The sequence below is a fragment of the Manacus vitellinus genome, unplaced genomic scaffold (assembly GCF_001715985.3).
Source record: "Manacus vitellinus isolate BGI_N305 unplaced genomic scaffold, ASM171598v3 scaffold_8_pilon, whole genome shotgun sequence".
Taxonomy (NCBI): Eukaryota; Metazoa; Chordata; class Aves; order Passeriformes; family Pipridae; genus Manacus; species Manacus vitellinus.
Genome location: NW_021940864.1, coordinates 26,633,546 through 26,648,450, shown reverse-complemented (window position 1 = coordinate 26,648,450; position 14,905 = coordinate 26,633,546). Strand labels below are relative to the sequence as shown.

Genomic DNA, 14,905 nt, shown 5'->3' with positions numbered 1-14,905 from the left:
AGTATCTTCAGTGGGGCTAGTTTTTATTTCCCTGTAAATGACAGAAAGAGCAGATTTTCAGGGTTATAGTGCATGGGTCCAGTGAGTACTGTGCTTGGAAAACGACATCTCCTCCACTGGGACAGTAAATGTATGCCCCCAGCACAGTGGAGTTCAGCGAGTCTCACGTTTTCACTCCATGCCCAGTTATCAGAATTTGCTTAGAGCCTGCTCCAGTTTTCCACTTTTAATAAAAGAGCAGTTGAGGAAAAGTCATAAGTCCCCAGTCCATCAAGAAATGACAAAACCTCATTCTTAAAATATTTTATTAAAAAGTTAAAATCTTGGCTCTGATAAAAATTATTATGACAGTTTGCCTGTAACACTTGAATGTGTAAAGCTAACACAATTCAGACAAAATCTGAAAACAAAGGGCATAAACTCAGAAGTAGCTTTGGAGTGGTTCTCCCAAAATTACTTCCAGTTGTTGAATTGTCTTCTGACATTGCTGTTCAACTTCTTCACATTCATCTAGAAAAAAAAATAGAGCAGGAATTAAGCAGAACAATGATTACACAGCTACCCTAGGAAGGCTTCATCACTCATCAAAGCTAGAACCATCTTCAAACACCAGGTATGAAATAATTTTTCAGAAATATTTTGTGACTGAATTAAGCAAATTATTTCTACTGTAACACTGATCTAAAACATACAACTGGGGAGATGTGCACAGGCAACAACACTGAAGAAACTGCTGTAATTTAACTGAACTTTATGAGTGTATTGGATATAATCCATTTAAGTTTGCATCTTGCTGAGTTTAAGCCACTGTATACCAATTAGAAAGATTTATAGCAGTTATAGCAATCAGCCTGTCTGAATCTTTGAAATAGGTCACCCTTCACTAATGCCAGTTTAGAACATTACCTTCCATAAGCTCAGCTAAGAATGGAATAGATTCTGGTAGCAGGACGAGGTAGTTCTCCTTCAGTTTTTGTGCAACTTCTATCAAAGCAAGCAGGGAAGCAAATCGGACCTAAACCAAAACAATAATCTAAGTAAGGAAACAAACATTACACTACAGTAACTCTCCCTGAATATGTATAACCTATCAAATAGGGGACAAAACTCTCTTATATAATAAACAGGTCTGAAAGCTGATAAATAACTGTCTTCCAGTTCTCCCTCTAAAGTGCCCCTGTCTTTATACACAAATAGATTAGTGCTTATTCCAGCAGCTACCAAATCTTTAAAAAACTCAAACCACACAGTATGAAAGATGTGGAATATTGATGGCTTACAGTAAGAGGAGAAGAGCATGTTGTATACATCTCTACAACTTGGGAGCACCATATTACAACACCAGTATTTGCATTTAGGTTGGTATTTTAGTAATGACTTAATTCACTTCTGGTTTTGGGGGCCCTGTTCCCATTTTCTAACACAACAAAGAAGACCAGTTCAAATTCTGATAGGTCCCAACCTTAGGAGAATTGTGCCTCGTTTTCAGCAGGATGTGGTAGTTCAGTGGTTTCCAAAGAGAATCATCTGCCATTGCCACTGAAAACTGAGCTATGCAGGGTATCAGGTGTTCTGTCACTCTTTCCTGGAACTTCTCATCTCCTCCAAGCACATTTTCTAGCTGTGGAAGTAAAACAGGTCCAGGCTCAGATAAACCCAGGCAAAAGCACTTCTAGCTTTGGCTTTCAGGTACTCAAGAGTAAGGTCAAGGAGCATCAGTGTGAGCAAACTGGTCTGCAAGAGCTCAACAACATGCATGAACCTTACAGGTTGAAGACATTTAGAAAGAGGGTAAAAAAATAATCAGTAATTTAGAGCCTTAGGCAAAGCAGTTAATACTGTCTGTAGCCCAAAGACAGTGAACTAATTCCCCCCTTTTTGTTAAGAGGACACCTGATATTTTTAACTATCAGGTTGAGGGAAAAAACACCCCCACCTATGAATTGTTTTAAGAGTTTGTCAATACCTGATCAACCAGAGGCTGCATCAAGGTTTCTGCTCTTTCCTTACTCAGGAACTTCTGGGTGTCAAACAGGAAGAGCTTGTGCAGACAGTCCAAGGTGAACTGCAACAGTAGACAGCTCTTTTCTATGTTATTGTCAGAGTCAAAGAAAGCTTCATCTACACATCAATCAAGGAGAAGAAAAAAAAACCATCAACAAAATGAAAACACAAAACTTGCCCACAATATAGAAACATTGCTAGCTTGTGAATGTAGCTAAAAGATGTACTACATAGCAGTTGTGTACTCCTCACTCAGAACAGTAAAGTGGATGCAATATGTTATCTGTCTTTTAGCTGCTGCTCCAGCAGGTCTGCCACTGCCCTTCACAGACTGATGGGGATAAGAGAATAACCACGGCTACAGAAAAAGCGCTTGACCATACCTGTGGATATGAAGAACTTCTTGAGATCACTACAACTGGAATGGGCAAATAATTTCCCATACAAAATAGTAAGACTTATTTTTGCCCAGAAAGCAGAGTTGTCTGAGTACACTAGGTAGCATATAAGAGAAGTCAATGAATGAAAAATTAAAAACCCAAACAGAAACAAGTCTCCCTCTTTCCACACAATTTCACACTCAGGGAACTCACTGGGACTGACACTGAAATTTTTCATGTGGTCTCAACTTTGTAATGGCAGCCCAGAACCCATGGCTGAAAAATGTCCTTTGGTTCCACCAGAGAAAGATGTTCTCATTTACCAGAAAAGGCAGAAGAGAGAAATGAGAGGTATGTACTGTGAAGTAAATCCTGTAAGACTAAACTTTCAGCAATTATAATTAATTTCTCAGCAATTCAGACTGAGCCTGTCAATGTCTCTCTGTAGCCAGTAATGGACAACTTACCAGTTTTAGAAATGTTGACCTGGTTCAGTGTCTCAGCAAATGGCTTCACTAAATGACCAGCAAAGAGGGTGAAGAGACCCTTGAGCTTGTCTGCAATGCAATCTGCTATTCGGTGGAATGTCAGCAGCCTGTCTTTTCGGGTAGATTCTGTTTTGGACCAATCAAAGAGCTGCAAGGGAAAGGCAGATTAGCTCTTTCCTGTGTCTGTGCACTGGAAAATACAAATATGCTAATGCAGGTGAATTACATTAAGACTTCTTACCTTGAAAAAGAGGGGCCTGAAAGAAGCCTCGGAAAGTTTCATAACCATACTTATTAGACAATCAATAATGTAAGCCTCTGTCTTACCAACTTCCTCTAAATCATCCTAGAAAAATCAGAAAACAATTCTAAGTTTGAAATGCAAGAATTTCAGCTTTCAAAGCACGTTTTAATTTTGTCTGTTTCAGACTGAATACCTAACTAACATGTTTTCTACCGCAAGAACAATTCTGGAACAGAATATTTGATACCTAGAATTTCAGAGCACATTTGCAATGGAATCTACTAATATTTTTTAAACAACAGATAGAATTAGCATGTAGAGGTGTAGCTGCTGCTGCTGCTTATCCCCACAACCAAGCTACCTGGGCATGGTCTGTTCGGAAGTCCAGGACTTTCATGAAAAATGCTGTAAGTTCAGGCTGATGGGAGATCAGGTGCTCCTTCTCCATACCAACAATGTGCTCCCTCAAAATGTTCATAAGGGGACCCAGGCAGTTCTGCCAAAACAAAAGCAAAGCAATGCAAAGGCAACTGTGATATTGACAGTAACTGAGAACCATAACTAGGGAATTGGATTTTTGCACTTAGCACATTTACTCATTAAAATACTGTCAATAAAATACATAAACCTTCTCCTGTATTTTGGGGGGCTTAAGTTAGTAGGATTCCTGAAGAGTTTGATCTCCCCTCTCCAATAATGGAAATAATTCTGAGTCAACTCATGTTCTCAGAATATAAATCAAGGCCTTTATGAGTGGGATGATCTCATCTAACATGCGAAGGACATTAAACGGGTGGATTTCTCACAGGTCTACCTTTCCCAAATCAGCATTGCAGTACAAAACAAAAGAGAGACAATATAAAGACTGTGCTAGGTTTGGCTGGGATGGAGTCAATTTTCTTCACAGCAGCTGTGCTATGAAGAATAGTGCTGCATTTTAGATCTGTGACCAAAACAACGCTGATTACACAGCGGTGTTTTAGCTATTGCTGAACAGTGCTTGCACAGTATTAAGACTCCCTTTGTTTCTCACTCTGCTGCCCCAGTGAGCAGTCTGATGGTGGGCAAGATGCTGGGAGGGGACACAGCCAAGACAGCTGAACCAAATTTTGCACTGCTTGTTTCCTTTTTTTTTTTCTTTCTTCTTTATCACAGTGCAAAAGGATGAAAAAAAGTCCTTACCTTGCGGGTATGTGCCACTTCACTGTAACACTTGGTAACTGCAGGCAAGAATATTCGGGGAGCAAGCCTTGTAGCTAGGATAGTTTTCAGTGATGCTACACGTAAGCTTATCTGGGAAGAAGGACCAAACTCGGCCACAATCTTTTCCAAGCGGACAACCTATCAGGAATTTCAACAAAAGTTAGGTCCACTTAAAGCAACTAAAGAACTTATTTTACAGTAGTTGTCTTTTGCAAATGTCAGATGGGAATTTTGCTGTTTGCATCACTTGGAGCACCTTACATTAAGTTGTCTGTGTACAGAGCTTTGCTGTCTTCAGAAGACAAACACTGAAATAATGTGTATGTCAGCATCAGAGGGTCAGAATTACTCTAACAAGAGCTGTTAGATACACATTTGAGAAGATTGTGGTTATTACAGAATGATCTTTTGGGATTCATCTCCCTTTTCTAAGAGGCAAACTACAACCTATCAGAGGGAAGAGTAGAAGATGCTTTTATATTCTGTATCTGAGTTATCTGCATAAGAAAATCAGTAGAAGACTAGTATGTTATGACCTTTCACATAATTGAAACACACTCCTACTACAGTTTCAGAGAGATAAAAAGTAATCTCTATAGCTTCTTCTGGGATCTGGGCAGATCCCTTTACATATCTGTAGGAGTTGCATAGCTTACCTGCAACAAGCAATCCAGAAGGTAAGGACTAAGGAAATGTGGTAGTGTTTCTGCAACCTTAAGCAGAGCAGTGACAGCACTCAGCAAGTAAATCTCATTGGAGACAAGCTCCTTCTTACTTTTTAAAGTCTTTAACACTGCTGGCATCAGCCTGTGAATATCCAAGCATAAACAGAGAAAAGTGAAATAACTGACCATTTGGAGGTATGTTCAATCAAATAAATCCATCTGTTAGGCGTGTAGGGACAATTTTCAGATAATTTTTACATGTATATTTCAGAAAACTCAGTATATTCTGGGCTTTTCTGCCATATTTCTTTTTCTTGAAGCTAATGAAGGATATTAGGTTTAGAAACACAGAATCATAGAATGGTTTGGGTCAGAAGGAATCTTAAGGATCATCTAGTCCAACTTCCCTGCCATAGACAGGGACACCTTTCACAAGATCAGGTTGCTCAAAGTCCTGTCTTTAGTTTAAAGATTTAATGACAATAATAAACTTATATTTGTAAAGAGATAATGCAGTCTTACAAGGAACAAGTTAGATGCTTGAATTCTTCTTGAATAGGGAGAATAAAATAATGTCATGTGCAGGGTTTCCAACTGTACTCATTTTCATGTTTTTAAATGCAATCTGTTCTCCAGTAAAAACACAGAATATGGTTCTGACTTTTCTAAAGCCATAAAAATTACCTCTCTGGTCATAGTAGCAGACTCCATAAGGAACTCTACTGTAGATTATTAAAGTCTTGCAATTTCCCCACTAGCTTCTCAGTTCTATGACCAGGAAGCAGCTCGAAGCACTATGAATACTTTTATTCTTATCTACACAAAACACACATGTGAGCAGACTGCCACCTGGCCTTCATCAGCATTCCTTCAGTCATGCATTTTAGTGTAACTAATTCCCGCTGCAATTGGTTCTGTTAAAAAGAACCCAAAAGTACCTTGGAAGCTGAGGTATTGCTTGGGCTTTCAGTGTACAGGTGACCTCAGCTATACAGAGCAAAGCACTTCCCATCACGTTTTTCTCCTCCTTCTCTGAAGAAATAAGATCAATGGCAGTTTTCAGAACAGGTACAAATGGTGCTGGATTTTCTGTGCCAAAACCTTTGCAGAGTAGTTTGAGACTGAACAAAGCAGTCTGCCTGTTGATGGCTTGCTCCTCCTCTTCCTCCTTTCTTTTACACTTCACAATAGCAATGAGCTCAGGAACTAGCTCTAAGAGCTGCAGGATCTGAGGGGACAAGAACACACACGCATTAGGCATACAATTAGAAACTCAGGACCTGCAAGGTAACTGTTGGCAGGTATCTTACTTCTTACTACTCAAGAGCTGCCTACCAGGCTTGGCACTTGACAGCTTTACACAGAGCCAAGCATTTCTAAATCAATCTCTGGGTACTTTTGCTACAGGAACTGGGTTTAATCACTTTGTCTCACCTGGCTCTTCTGCCACTTCGTGCGCTGCTGCACCTTATTGTTCAGAAGGTCCATTGCCTTGCGTCTCACAGATGGCAGCTGATTCATCATTAGTCCCCCAATCACAGGGATGAAGGTTTCTGTTGGCAATAAGGCATTGACCTACAAGAAAACACAAACAAAACAATATAATAAAAGCTTTTCCATGCACTGAGACATGGTAGCCTCCAAGCACAACAGGCAAACTCTCTTCAACTTCCTTCATGGGTTTCAGGATCAAAGAAGAGAGGACAGGCTGTATCTGAGGCAAGCAAAGCAACAAAGCAGGTTCCAGTCAGTCTGTGCTCACTGGCTGCTAATCAGTTATGATCTACTAGCTCTGAGATTTCCTCAGCAATTCCTTTTGTCTACACTGCTGAGCTATCCCTCCTTACCATAAAATAGTTCTGCTAATGCCCTCTGCATGTACAAGATGAAGACTGGAATATGCTTCACAGGTAAAAAAAAATTCAAGTTGTAAAAACATGTATGCTCCAAAGCATGCAACAAAACAGCCAGTCCAATTCTACAAATATACTTCTAATCAGAGAAATACTAAAAAGAAAAGCATAGGGATGCATATTTCTTCATGGAATTTGAAACAGTTCCATTAGCATTAGTTTATCAATTTTATGAGTTAACAGTGAGAAATGCTGCCAAAAGCCATTCTTCTCCACCAGATAGATAGTGAAATCACTGCTTACAGCCAGTAGAATACTAATGAAAGGAAATAAGCATTCCTGATTTTTTCCCCCTGTTTTTTCTAAGAAGCTGTTAGCTGTAGTTATTAAAGTTGTTAGATGAGGTTAAATTCATGATGCACCAGATTGCAGACCATCCAATGAGGTTTAGTACTAATCCAACATGAAATCCTACAAAGTTTATAATCATATTAATAAGCAAAAGCAGAAATGTGCCACTGCTAACATGAGGGCTAATGAAACATACTTTATCCAGCATATCATAGCACTTGCTAAGCAGAACCCTCCAAAATTTGGCTGTTGGCTTGTCCACATTTCCTTCCACTGAAGATGCCACAGTGTTTATATAGTGAAGAACTTCTTCTAATAGCCTAGATAGAAAAGAAGTGTATTTTAATAACAAGGAGACTAAGGAAGATCACTTCTATTACTAGAAAGCATAAAATTTCACAAGACAAAAAAATAAAAGGAAATGGAACAGCTAAGGGAGAGACTAGCAGATCATGTCTACTATGTCTTCAAAGTCATCTACCTGGTACCCCCAAAATGAACACCTACACACAACAGTAGTTCTGCTTAAGAACTCAGTTTTAAAACAAAAACAGTCTGGGAAGATACAGCCATTTAAAGATGAGCATTCTAGAAACACAGCATTTAAAATAAATCCTTTTTCTCCTAGAACAAATACAAAAGTTAGGCTTCTGCAAAAAAACCCCTCAGTTTTGTATCATTGGCTTTTACAGCACAATGGCTACAACTGTGATCTGTGATCATGGTATTTTCCTTACACCAGTATAGGGGCACCTGTGAACAATGATTTTTTTTTCCTACTAATGAAGCAATACATTTTGCTAAAAATCTGGAATTCTTTTAGCAACTCAACCATAAATAGCATGATACTTATCACCAAGTACGTAAATAAGCACTATCAAAAATGTAGAAAGAGTAGATACTGCGTACAGTAATCTTTCAGAAATAAACCTCCCCACATTCTATTAAGAGAAGAACACAAACCAAAACAAAACCCAAGTAACTTGCACATAATAAATACTGCTTGTTGCAGAGGACATTAAGAAAAGTAGTCTTGGGGAAAAAGATATTCTAATAGGACTACACTTAAAAAATATTCCCAGGTTGCAATAAAAGCTAGAAATATGAGGAGTGCAGCAGATTTAAACATACCTCTGTTCCAACTTCTGCAGCTCTTCTGTTTCTTCACATTCAACTATCTAGTTTAAAAAGCAGGAATGAAAATATTAAATGTGAAACTTACTTCCCCTCATTAAGCTAATATTCCAGAATACACAAATTTGTTTGTTTTGAATTAAATGTCCTCTAAAATAGTAATTCTGAGTCCCCACATTTGTACTTGAGCCATCATTCTATAGGAAAATCTGAGAACCTTGGGCAGTCACAGTGACAAATACATTTCATGCTGGTGGATTACGTGCAGCTGAAAAACTGGGACTACAGCCAGCTAGAGTCAGAGCCTAAAATTTGTAACATTTTGTCTTTTCAGGTAGTAGCACAAATCATGAATCTTAAAGCAATTGGAATTATAGAGGCTGTGAGAGAAATCCCAGACTCTATAGAGCCAGTGGGAATCCACTGGGACCAGAATTTCACTTGATTACCTATTCATTGATCACACAAATGGAGTCTACCTAGAAAAGCCTTATTAAAAAATAATTAACATTTCTGAGAAGCTTAAAAATTGTATCAATAAAGTTGTCAGCAAGATACACTGGACAGTGTATTCTTTCACCCCTTTGAAAATAAAGTCAGACTAAAAAGTAAATTAAACCTCATCTATTACAGTACAGCACAATTACTTAATGTGGTCAGTTTAAAAGTAATCTGCTATTTTTACCTTTTTTACAAAGCTCTGAGAGGACAAAAGTTGTGACATGAAGGAGACTGACAAGAACTTGAAATGCCGAAGTTGTTTGTCGGAGTGAGATTCCACATTAAAGAGCTGCCCATCCTGATTTTTTGGTTTTGTCTTGCATGTTCTTGACTTTTTTGACCCAGGATCATCTGATGAAAACATGTGCATCCAAGAGAAAAAGATACTTAATTTCTGATCATAGAAACGAAGTAAAATTACAGTTGCTCAAAGCACCACCCAGCCTAGCCTTGAACATTTCCAGGGATGGGGCATCCACCACCTCCTCTGGGCAACCTTGTTCCAGTGATTCTCCACTCTCATAGTAAATTTCTTCCTTATATTTAGTCTGAATCAACCCACTTTTCGTTTAAAATCATTACTTCTTGTCCCTCGTAATGGGAAGGTTTACACGCATTTGTTGGCTTTGCTTTGTGGTTACCTTCTTTGTTCTCTGGCAGCTCTGTCAAGTACTGGATTATTTTCATCATGCTCTGGAACTGCAACCGTACATTAAATTCACAACAGATGAAAATCCAAAATTCAGTGTCTGCTTCCAGAACAGCATCCTATTAATGGTTTAGAAATAAAAAAGAAACATTTGAAGAATTTAAAAAACATAATAATGATAAAAAGACTCAAAAACTCCTCAGTGAGTTTGTGAAAATGCCATGCTGAGCTGGACACTGCCAGGATTAACACCAAGGATAACAGCAAGCTCTTGGAGAGAACATAGTTTCAGAGGGTGTAGAGAGAGATTAAACTGCTGCTGCAAAGACTCTATCTTCTCAGATACATGTTCCTATAATAGTTCTTTTAGTTTTGCCCATAAACTGTGATTTCACCTAGTCTGAGGGCCTGCCTACACAAAAACATAATAGGGTTTTTATCTTGGTCTGTGCAGGACGACCAGTATCGTGTTTCACAAACAATTAAAGAAAAAAACCTCAACTTCAATAATATTGAAGCACTTCCTAATTACCTAACAGCTCTTCAGGCCAAGGATTGCTGTACAATATGACCTGATTTATTGTTCAGGCTCCAGGATGGAATAATATTATTTGTGCACTACAAATCAGAGCCAACACCACCATCAGGTTCTGCTACAGCACAAGCTCAGAGCTCACTACCTTTTTCAGCATAACCCAGTGGTTTTAAAGGCAAAGCCATGAACAGAAAGAGGGAGATCAGTCTCTCAAGGGAAAAGTCGACTCCATCAGTCTGCTAACCTTGTCTGTGCTGGATGTTGCTGTTACAGTTTTGGTCACGTACTGCTCGAACAGCAGCACCAGGAGAACCCAGAGGAACTTGTCTCCCCCCACCGTAGTGATCAGCTGGGACAGGATGGGCAGGCGCCGGTGCTCCGGCACATGGGGCAGGGCATCCACAAACACACGGATGATCTTTATCACCACCTCTTCCACACTTCCCGAGGACTCTGACAAATCACTGTCTTCAGCCTGTGTACAAACAGGTAGAGCAGCTCAAACAGGTTATTGCAGATGGGTGTAAGTTCTTCCTTACTAATTTCATAACATGGGAGAAAGCATCACGTGCCAGATAACAGCACTGCTAAATGCACAACCTCAAGGGAAATGTAAGCGCTCCACAATAAAGCTTTCGATCACACAGTTCCTTTTCAGTGTTAAAGGAAGATGCTTCAAATAAAAGGAAAAAAAAAGAAAAAGAGAGAAAAAAAGAGAAAAAAAGACAACAAGGCAAAAAAGGAATAAAAAGAAAAAAAAACAAAGCAAAGGAATAAAAGGAATAAAAGGAAGAAAAGGAAGAAGAAGAAGAAGAGGAAGAAAAGGAAAAAAAAAGGAAAAAAGGAAGAAAGGAAAAAATCAGAAAAAAGAAAGATTAAAAAGGAAAAAAAGATTAAAAAGGAAAAAGGAAAATAGAGAAAACCTGCTACTTGGCATCAGCTGAAACAAACAGGAATTTTCAAGAGAAAGTGATACCACATCCTTCTGAAAATTTTGCCTGTAAGCCTGGTATTTAGGGTCTTGGATTCAAGGGCCTAGTAAAAATAATATACATAGACTACATGTTCTCAGGCAAGTAACATTAGGCTCTTGCCACATGTAATAACTGTGTGTGCCGTGAATAATTTGTCACATAAACTTGTGTTAGCTGCTATGAAAGGTTCTAGATAAAAAAATACATAAAAAGAGAGACGACAACTTGATTTCTTCAACAGAGAACTGTAAGAGGATGAAAAACATGTATACATACTAAAAATACTCTGAGAAATTCCCAGCCCATTGTTAGAAGACAACATTTTTTCCTCCAATTCATTTTTACATAAGAAATTTATATGCATTTTTTGTTTGACCTATTAATTATGTAGAATAAAATCTGAATGAAAAAAGCCCTTTGAAAACAACAATGTATTTATGTAAGTGGTCCAGACAAAACCAAGAAAAGCCCCACAAACACCAGCAGGAAGAATAAAAGCATTTGTCAAATATTATACCTTTCCACTTTCAGACCATGTCTATTATTCACATGACTATATTATTATAGGACTAATAACCAGTTTTTACTTCCAATGGTTCTTCTACTGAACTTGCCTGTTATTTTTATGATGAAAAACTTGAATTTAAAGTATGCTTCAAGTCCTCTTCATGTACAGTTCTGACAATTTTGGCTAAACCATTTATAAAGTGCAGGAACCCAAAAGCCAGAAAAGAAGCACTAGTCTGATGAACTCAGTTGGTAAGATACAGAGAAGTCTGTTAATATAGTTACTACATAAAATTTAGTATCTATCTAAAAATACATCTAGAATAGGTGAAAACTTATTCTACTATCTATATTCTAAGTCATTTACTCTAATTAATTAATAATATTTCCATTAAGTAGACAAATTTACCTGAATAAGAGCAGGAATAACCATCTGCACTGTCTTGTTAATCACTTGGAAAGTGTAAGTATCATCCAGACGCAAGACATTTGCTCCCATGAATGTAAAAATGGGCATAATGTTATGAAGAACTTTATCCTGGAAAAGAACAGATGAAATTAGTTTATCCTGCTATGCATATTATGCCTTAAGGCATTTCTCATTCTCACAATGCCACTAGATTCCTATAATAAAAAAAAGAAGAATCATGAGTATGTTCCAAAAATCTCCCTAAACTAATTTTAAATGTATGTTGTCCCTTAATACTATTTCCTATGTGATTGGTAGAGTTCTAAATATTATTTAGAAACCAAGACACTTCTAAGCAAGTACTTAAAGGGTGGAAATTGAGAGTTTAGTCTGATGAAAAACCTTGTAGCCTTCCACTCAGAGACATGGTAATATAACAAGCAAAACCAGCTATGAGGAGATTTGCAGAAGCACAAATGTGATTGTGGCACAGATTCCAGTAATTTTCATACCTTTCCCACCCACTCTTTTTATATCTGTAAAACAGCTACAATCATACAATGTAAACCAACCATGTTCATTTAAATTTTTGTCTTTTTGGGGGCCTAAATTGTAATCAAAGTAATTAATTTTAAGAGGGCAGGATTAGAAGTGTCACCTAGCTCAAAGTTACTTTCCTAGATTTTGCCAGAAATTATGAAACTTAGAGCAAGAAAGTATGGGAACATTTTTCATTCAGTGAATGGAAGAAGTGTTTTATATATTAAGAGAGAGATGAGACTGATACAAAACGTTTCCTTGTATTCTGACCATGAAAATCTTGTAAACAAATGCTCAATTTTATAGCAGGTTATGGTATTAAGATGAAGACAAAAAAAAAATAATAAAACCACAAAGTCCCAAAGTCCTCCAAAAATTTGTCAAAAACATTACAGTTTTGCCTTTTGGGAAAAATGCTCTTTTGAAGTGTGTGAAATACTGAGGTAAATATAAAGATGCAAAATGAGTTTGATATACTGGATTAATTTTGCTGCTTCTATCGTTTCAAAGCAAAAAAACTTATTTAGAAGAGTGTACAGTCAAATTTCAACCTACAGAAGAAAAGGCCTGTTTCCCAGTCAATTAAAATCAGACCAACCTGGTTTTATCATCAACTACAACTACATTTTCAAGTGTTGTATAAGACAGAAACTGTAAGAATGCACGTGCTATCACGCCAGGTGTTTTCTCTCTTTATATAAAAAAGCAGGAGGAGGAAGAAACAAGGCATGAGAATGGTGACCACTGTGGGAAGGTGAGGCAGGGCTGTTGACAGAAAGCTTCTTCCATTTCTAATGTGCTCCACTGCAAGCCACAAATGGTGACCAAAGCATCAAGTCAGAAGTTTCTTTTCAAGTAAAATGGAATGAAAAGTCATAAAAGTGGAGGCAATCTGTACATTGCCTCTTGCTCTTTTCAGAAAGTTTCTCCCCATAGAACAGCTCTGTATGTTCATCACTCTACCCAACACTTGGAACCCAAAGAGAAGAGCTGACACATAAATTTCAGGTGCTACTTACAGGAAACATTCCAGCAACAGCACCAAGGAGCAGCAGTGCATGGTGGTGTGTCTGGGGCATTTTAGATATCCTGATGCACTGAACTATCAGTTCCACGTTGAATTTTTCTTTGTCAAGGATATCTGCAAGTAAAAAACATCAATTGATTAACACTTTAAAGGTCAACTACATAGGAATGAACTGTACACTCAAGATCTACAAAAAATGATTAGGAAGGCAAACTTGTATACTCTTATGGAGGAATCTCTCTCTCCTCAACAACACAGTGTAGACTAAAAAAAAAAAAGGTAGAGACCATTGTTTTAATGCTGTACTGGTAAAAGAAGTACTAAGAAATGAGTGATGACTTTTACCTGCTGGGACCTTGCTACCATTGGATGACAATTTCTGACAGATACTTAGCAGGCAGCTGAGGATAAGCTGCTTTGTATATTCCATATTTTCTTCTTCTGATGCCGTAGGTTCCAGACACCTACACATTCAGGAAAAAACATAGAGATAGAAAAAGGAGACAGAAAAATAAATGACCAAACTGTATACTAAGACACAAATAAGAAACTGCAATCTTAATTCTACTTAAGTTCTAAATAGAAGCTTCTAAAAAGCCTTCGTCAAAAAGTGTCTCTTCTTTTTTTTGTTTTCAATTGCATCAACTGGTCTTATAAAACACATTTATCAAAGTACTGTCAAAAGTATAAGTATAACCTGAACTGTGATTGCCAGTCTATCTAAAGGCAAGTCATAAGGAAAGAAAGACAAATACCCAATCTATATGTAAACTTTCCTAAGTGCCTGGAGATAGGGCTGGCAGGAAAAGCAATATTTTTCCTAGGTTGCACTGGACAAGGACTGTTCCACCATGTGTTAGGAGGAATTTTAAAGCTTAGAGTATTATACTAGCTCTGTCAAAGACACGACTCTTGTCAATTGTGCCAGTTTTAATCCTTCTTGGCAATCCCAACCCCTTTGCCAGACAGACAAAGTTTTCAAATAAAAAGCTATGCATCAGGTAAAAATCTTAAGAAAGTCATTCACACTGTTTAAAGGGAAAAAAAATCATAATAACTTCCCATTCCCCTTCTCTGATTCAGAGACAAAGTAGCCCATATTTTAATGCTTTAGAGTGTTTGATGCAGAAGAGAGGGCTCCTGGGTAATGGGAGCACCATTACCTGCTCAGCAGGTTAAAAAGAGCCGGTACCAATGCCTGCGGACGTCTAAGCTTCTTCTTATGCTGCAGTAATTCCAGAATAAGCATAACCCTCTGCCAGCTGAAGTGGTTTGTTTCTGGTGCCAATTCTGCATCTTGAGGCTTTCTAAAAAGATAACAAACAACGAGGATATACATTTGCAAAAGAAATAGTCCAGTGTTTCAGAGAACACACACACAAGTAATTAAAAAAAGGCAAGTTTTCTTTCACATAGTAATGTCTTTAACTGCTGCTCCTGG

The 14,905-nt window shown here is 37.9% G+C and overlaps 1 protein-coding gene across 1 annotated transcript in view; it reads right to left on the bottom strand.

Annotated features, from left to right (window-relative positions):
- Positions 1-274: 274 nt before the first annotated feature.
- The window catches only part of HEATR1 (HEAT repeat containing 1), a 37,140-nt gene continuing 22,509 nt past the window's right edge, over positions 275-14,905 (bottom strand). Inside the window, exons 25-44 of the mRNA XM_029965126.1 lie at positions 14,628-14,771; positions 13,810-13,928; positions 13,457-13,578; positions 11,898-12,026; positions 10,252-10,482; positions 9,465-9,591; positions 9,008-9,174; positions 8,320-8,366; positions 7,385-7,508; positions 6,419-6,559; positions 5,923-6,212; positions 4,976-5,126; positions 4,299-4,457; positions 3,478-3,612; positions 3,114-3,218; positions 2,852-3,020; positions 1,967-2,121; positions 1,463-1,621; positions 907-1,015; positions 275-510 (exon numbers count right to left, since the gene is read on the bottom strand). Coding sequence (XP_029820986.1) covers positions 422-510; positions 907-1,015; positions 1,463-1,621; positions 1,967-2,121; positions 2,852-3,020; positions 3,114-3,218; positions 3,478-3,612; positions 4,299-4,457; positions 4,976-5,126; positions 5,923-6,212; positions 6,419-6,559; positions 7,385-7,508; positions 8,320-8,366; positions 9,008-9,174; positions 9,465-9,591; positions 10,252-10,482; positions 11,898-12,026; positions 13,457-13,578; positions 13,810-13,928; positions 14,628-14,771 — 2,872 coding nt within the window. The 3' untranslated portion in view covers positions 275-421. The remainder of the gene's footprint in view (positions 511-906; positions 1,016-1,462; positions 1,622-1,966; positions 2,122-2,851; positions 3,021-3,113; positions 3,219-3,477; positions 3,613-4,298; positions 4,458-4,975; positions 5,127-5,922; positions 6,213-6,418; positions 6,560-7,384; positions 7,509-8,319; positions 8,367-9,007; positions 9,175-9,464; positions 9,592-10,251; positions 10,483-11,897; positions 12,027-13,456; positions 13,579-13,809; positions 13,929-14,627; positions 14,772-14,905) is intronic.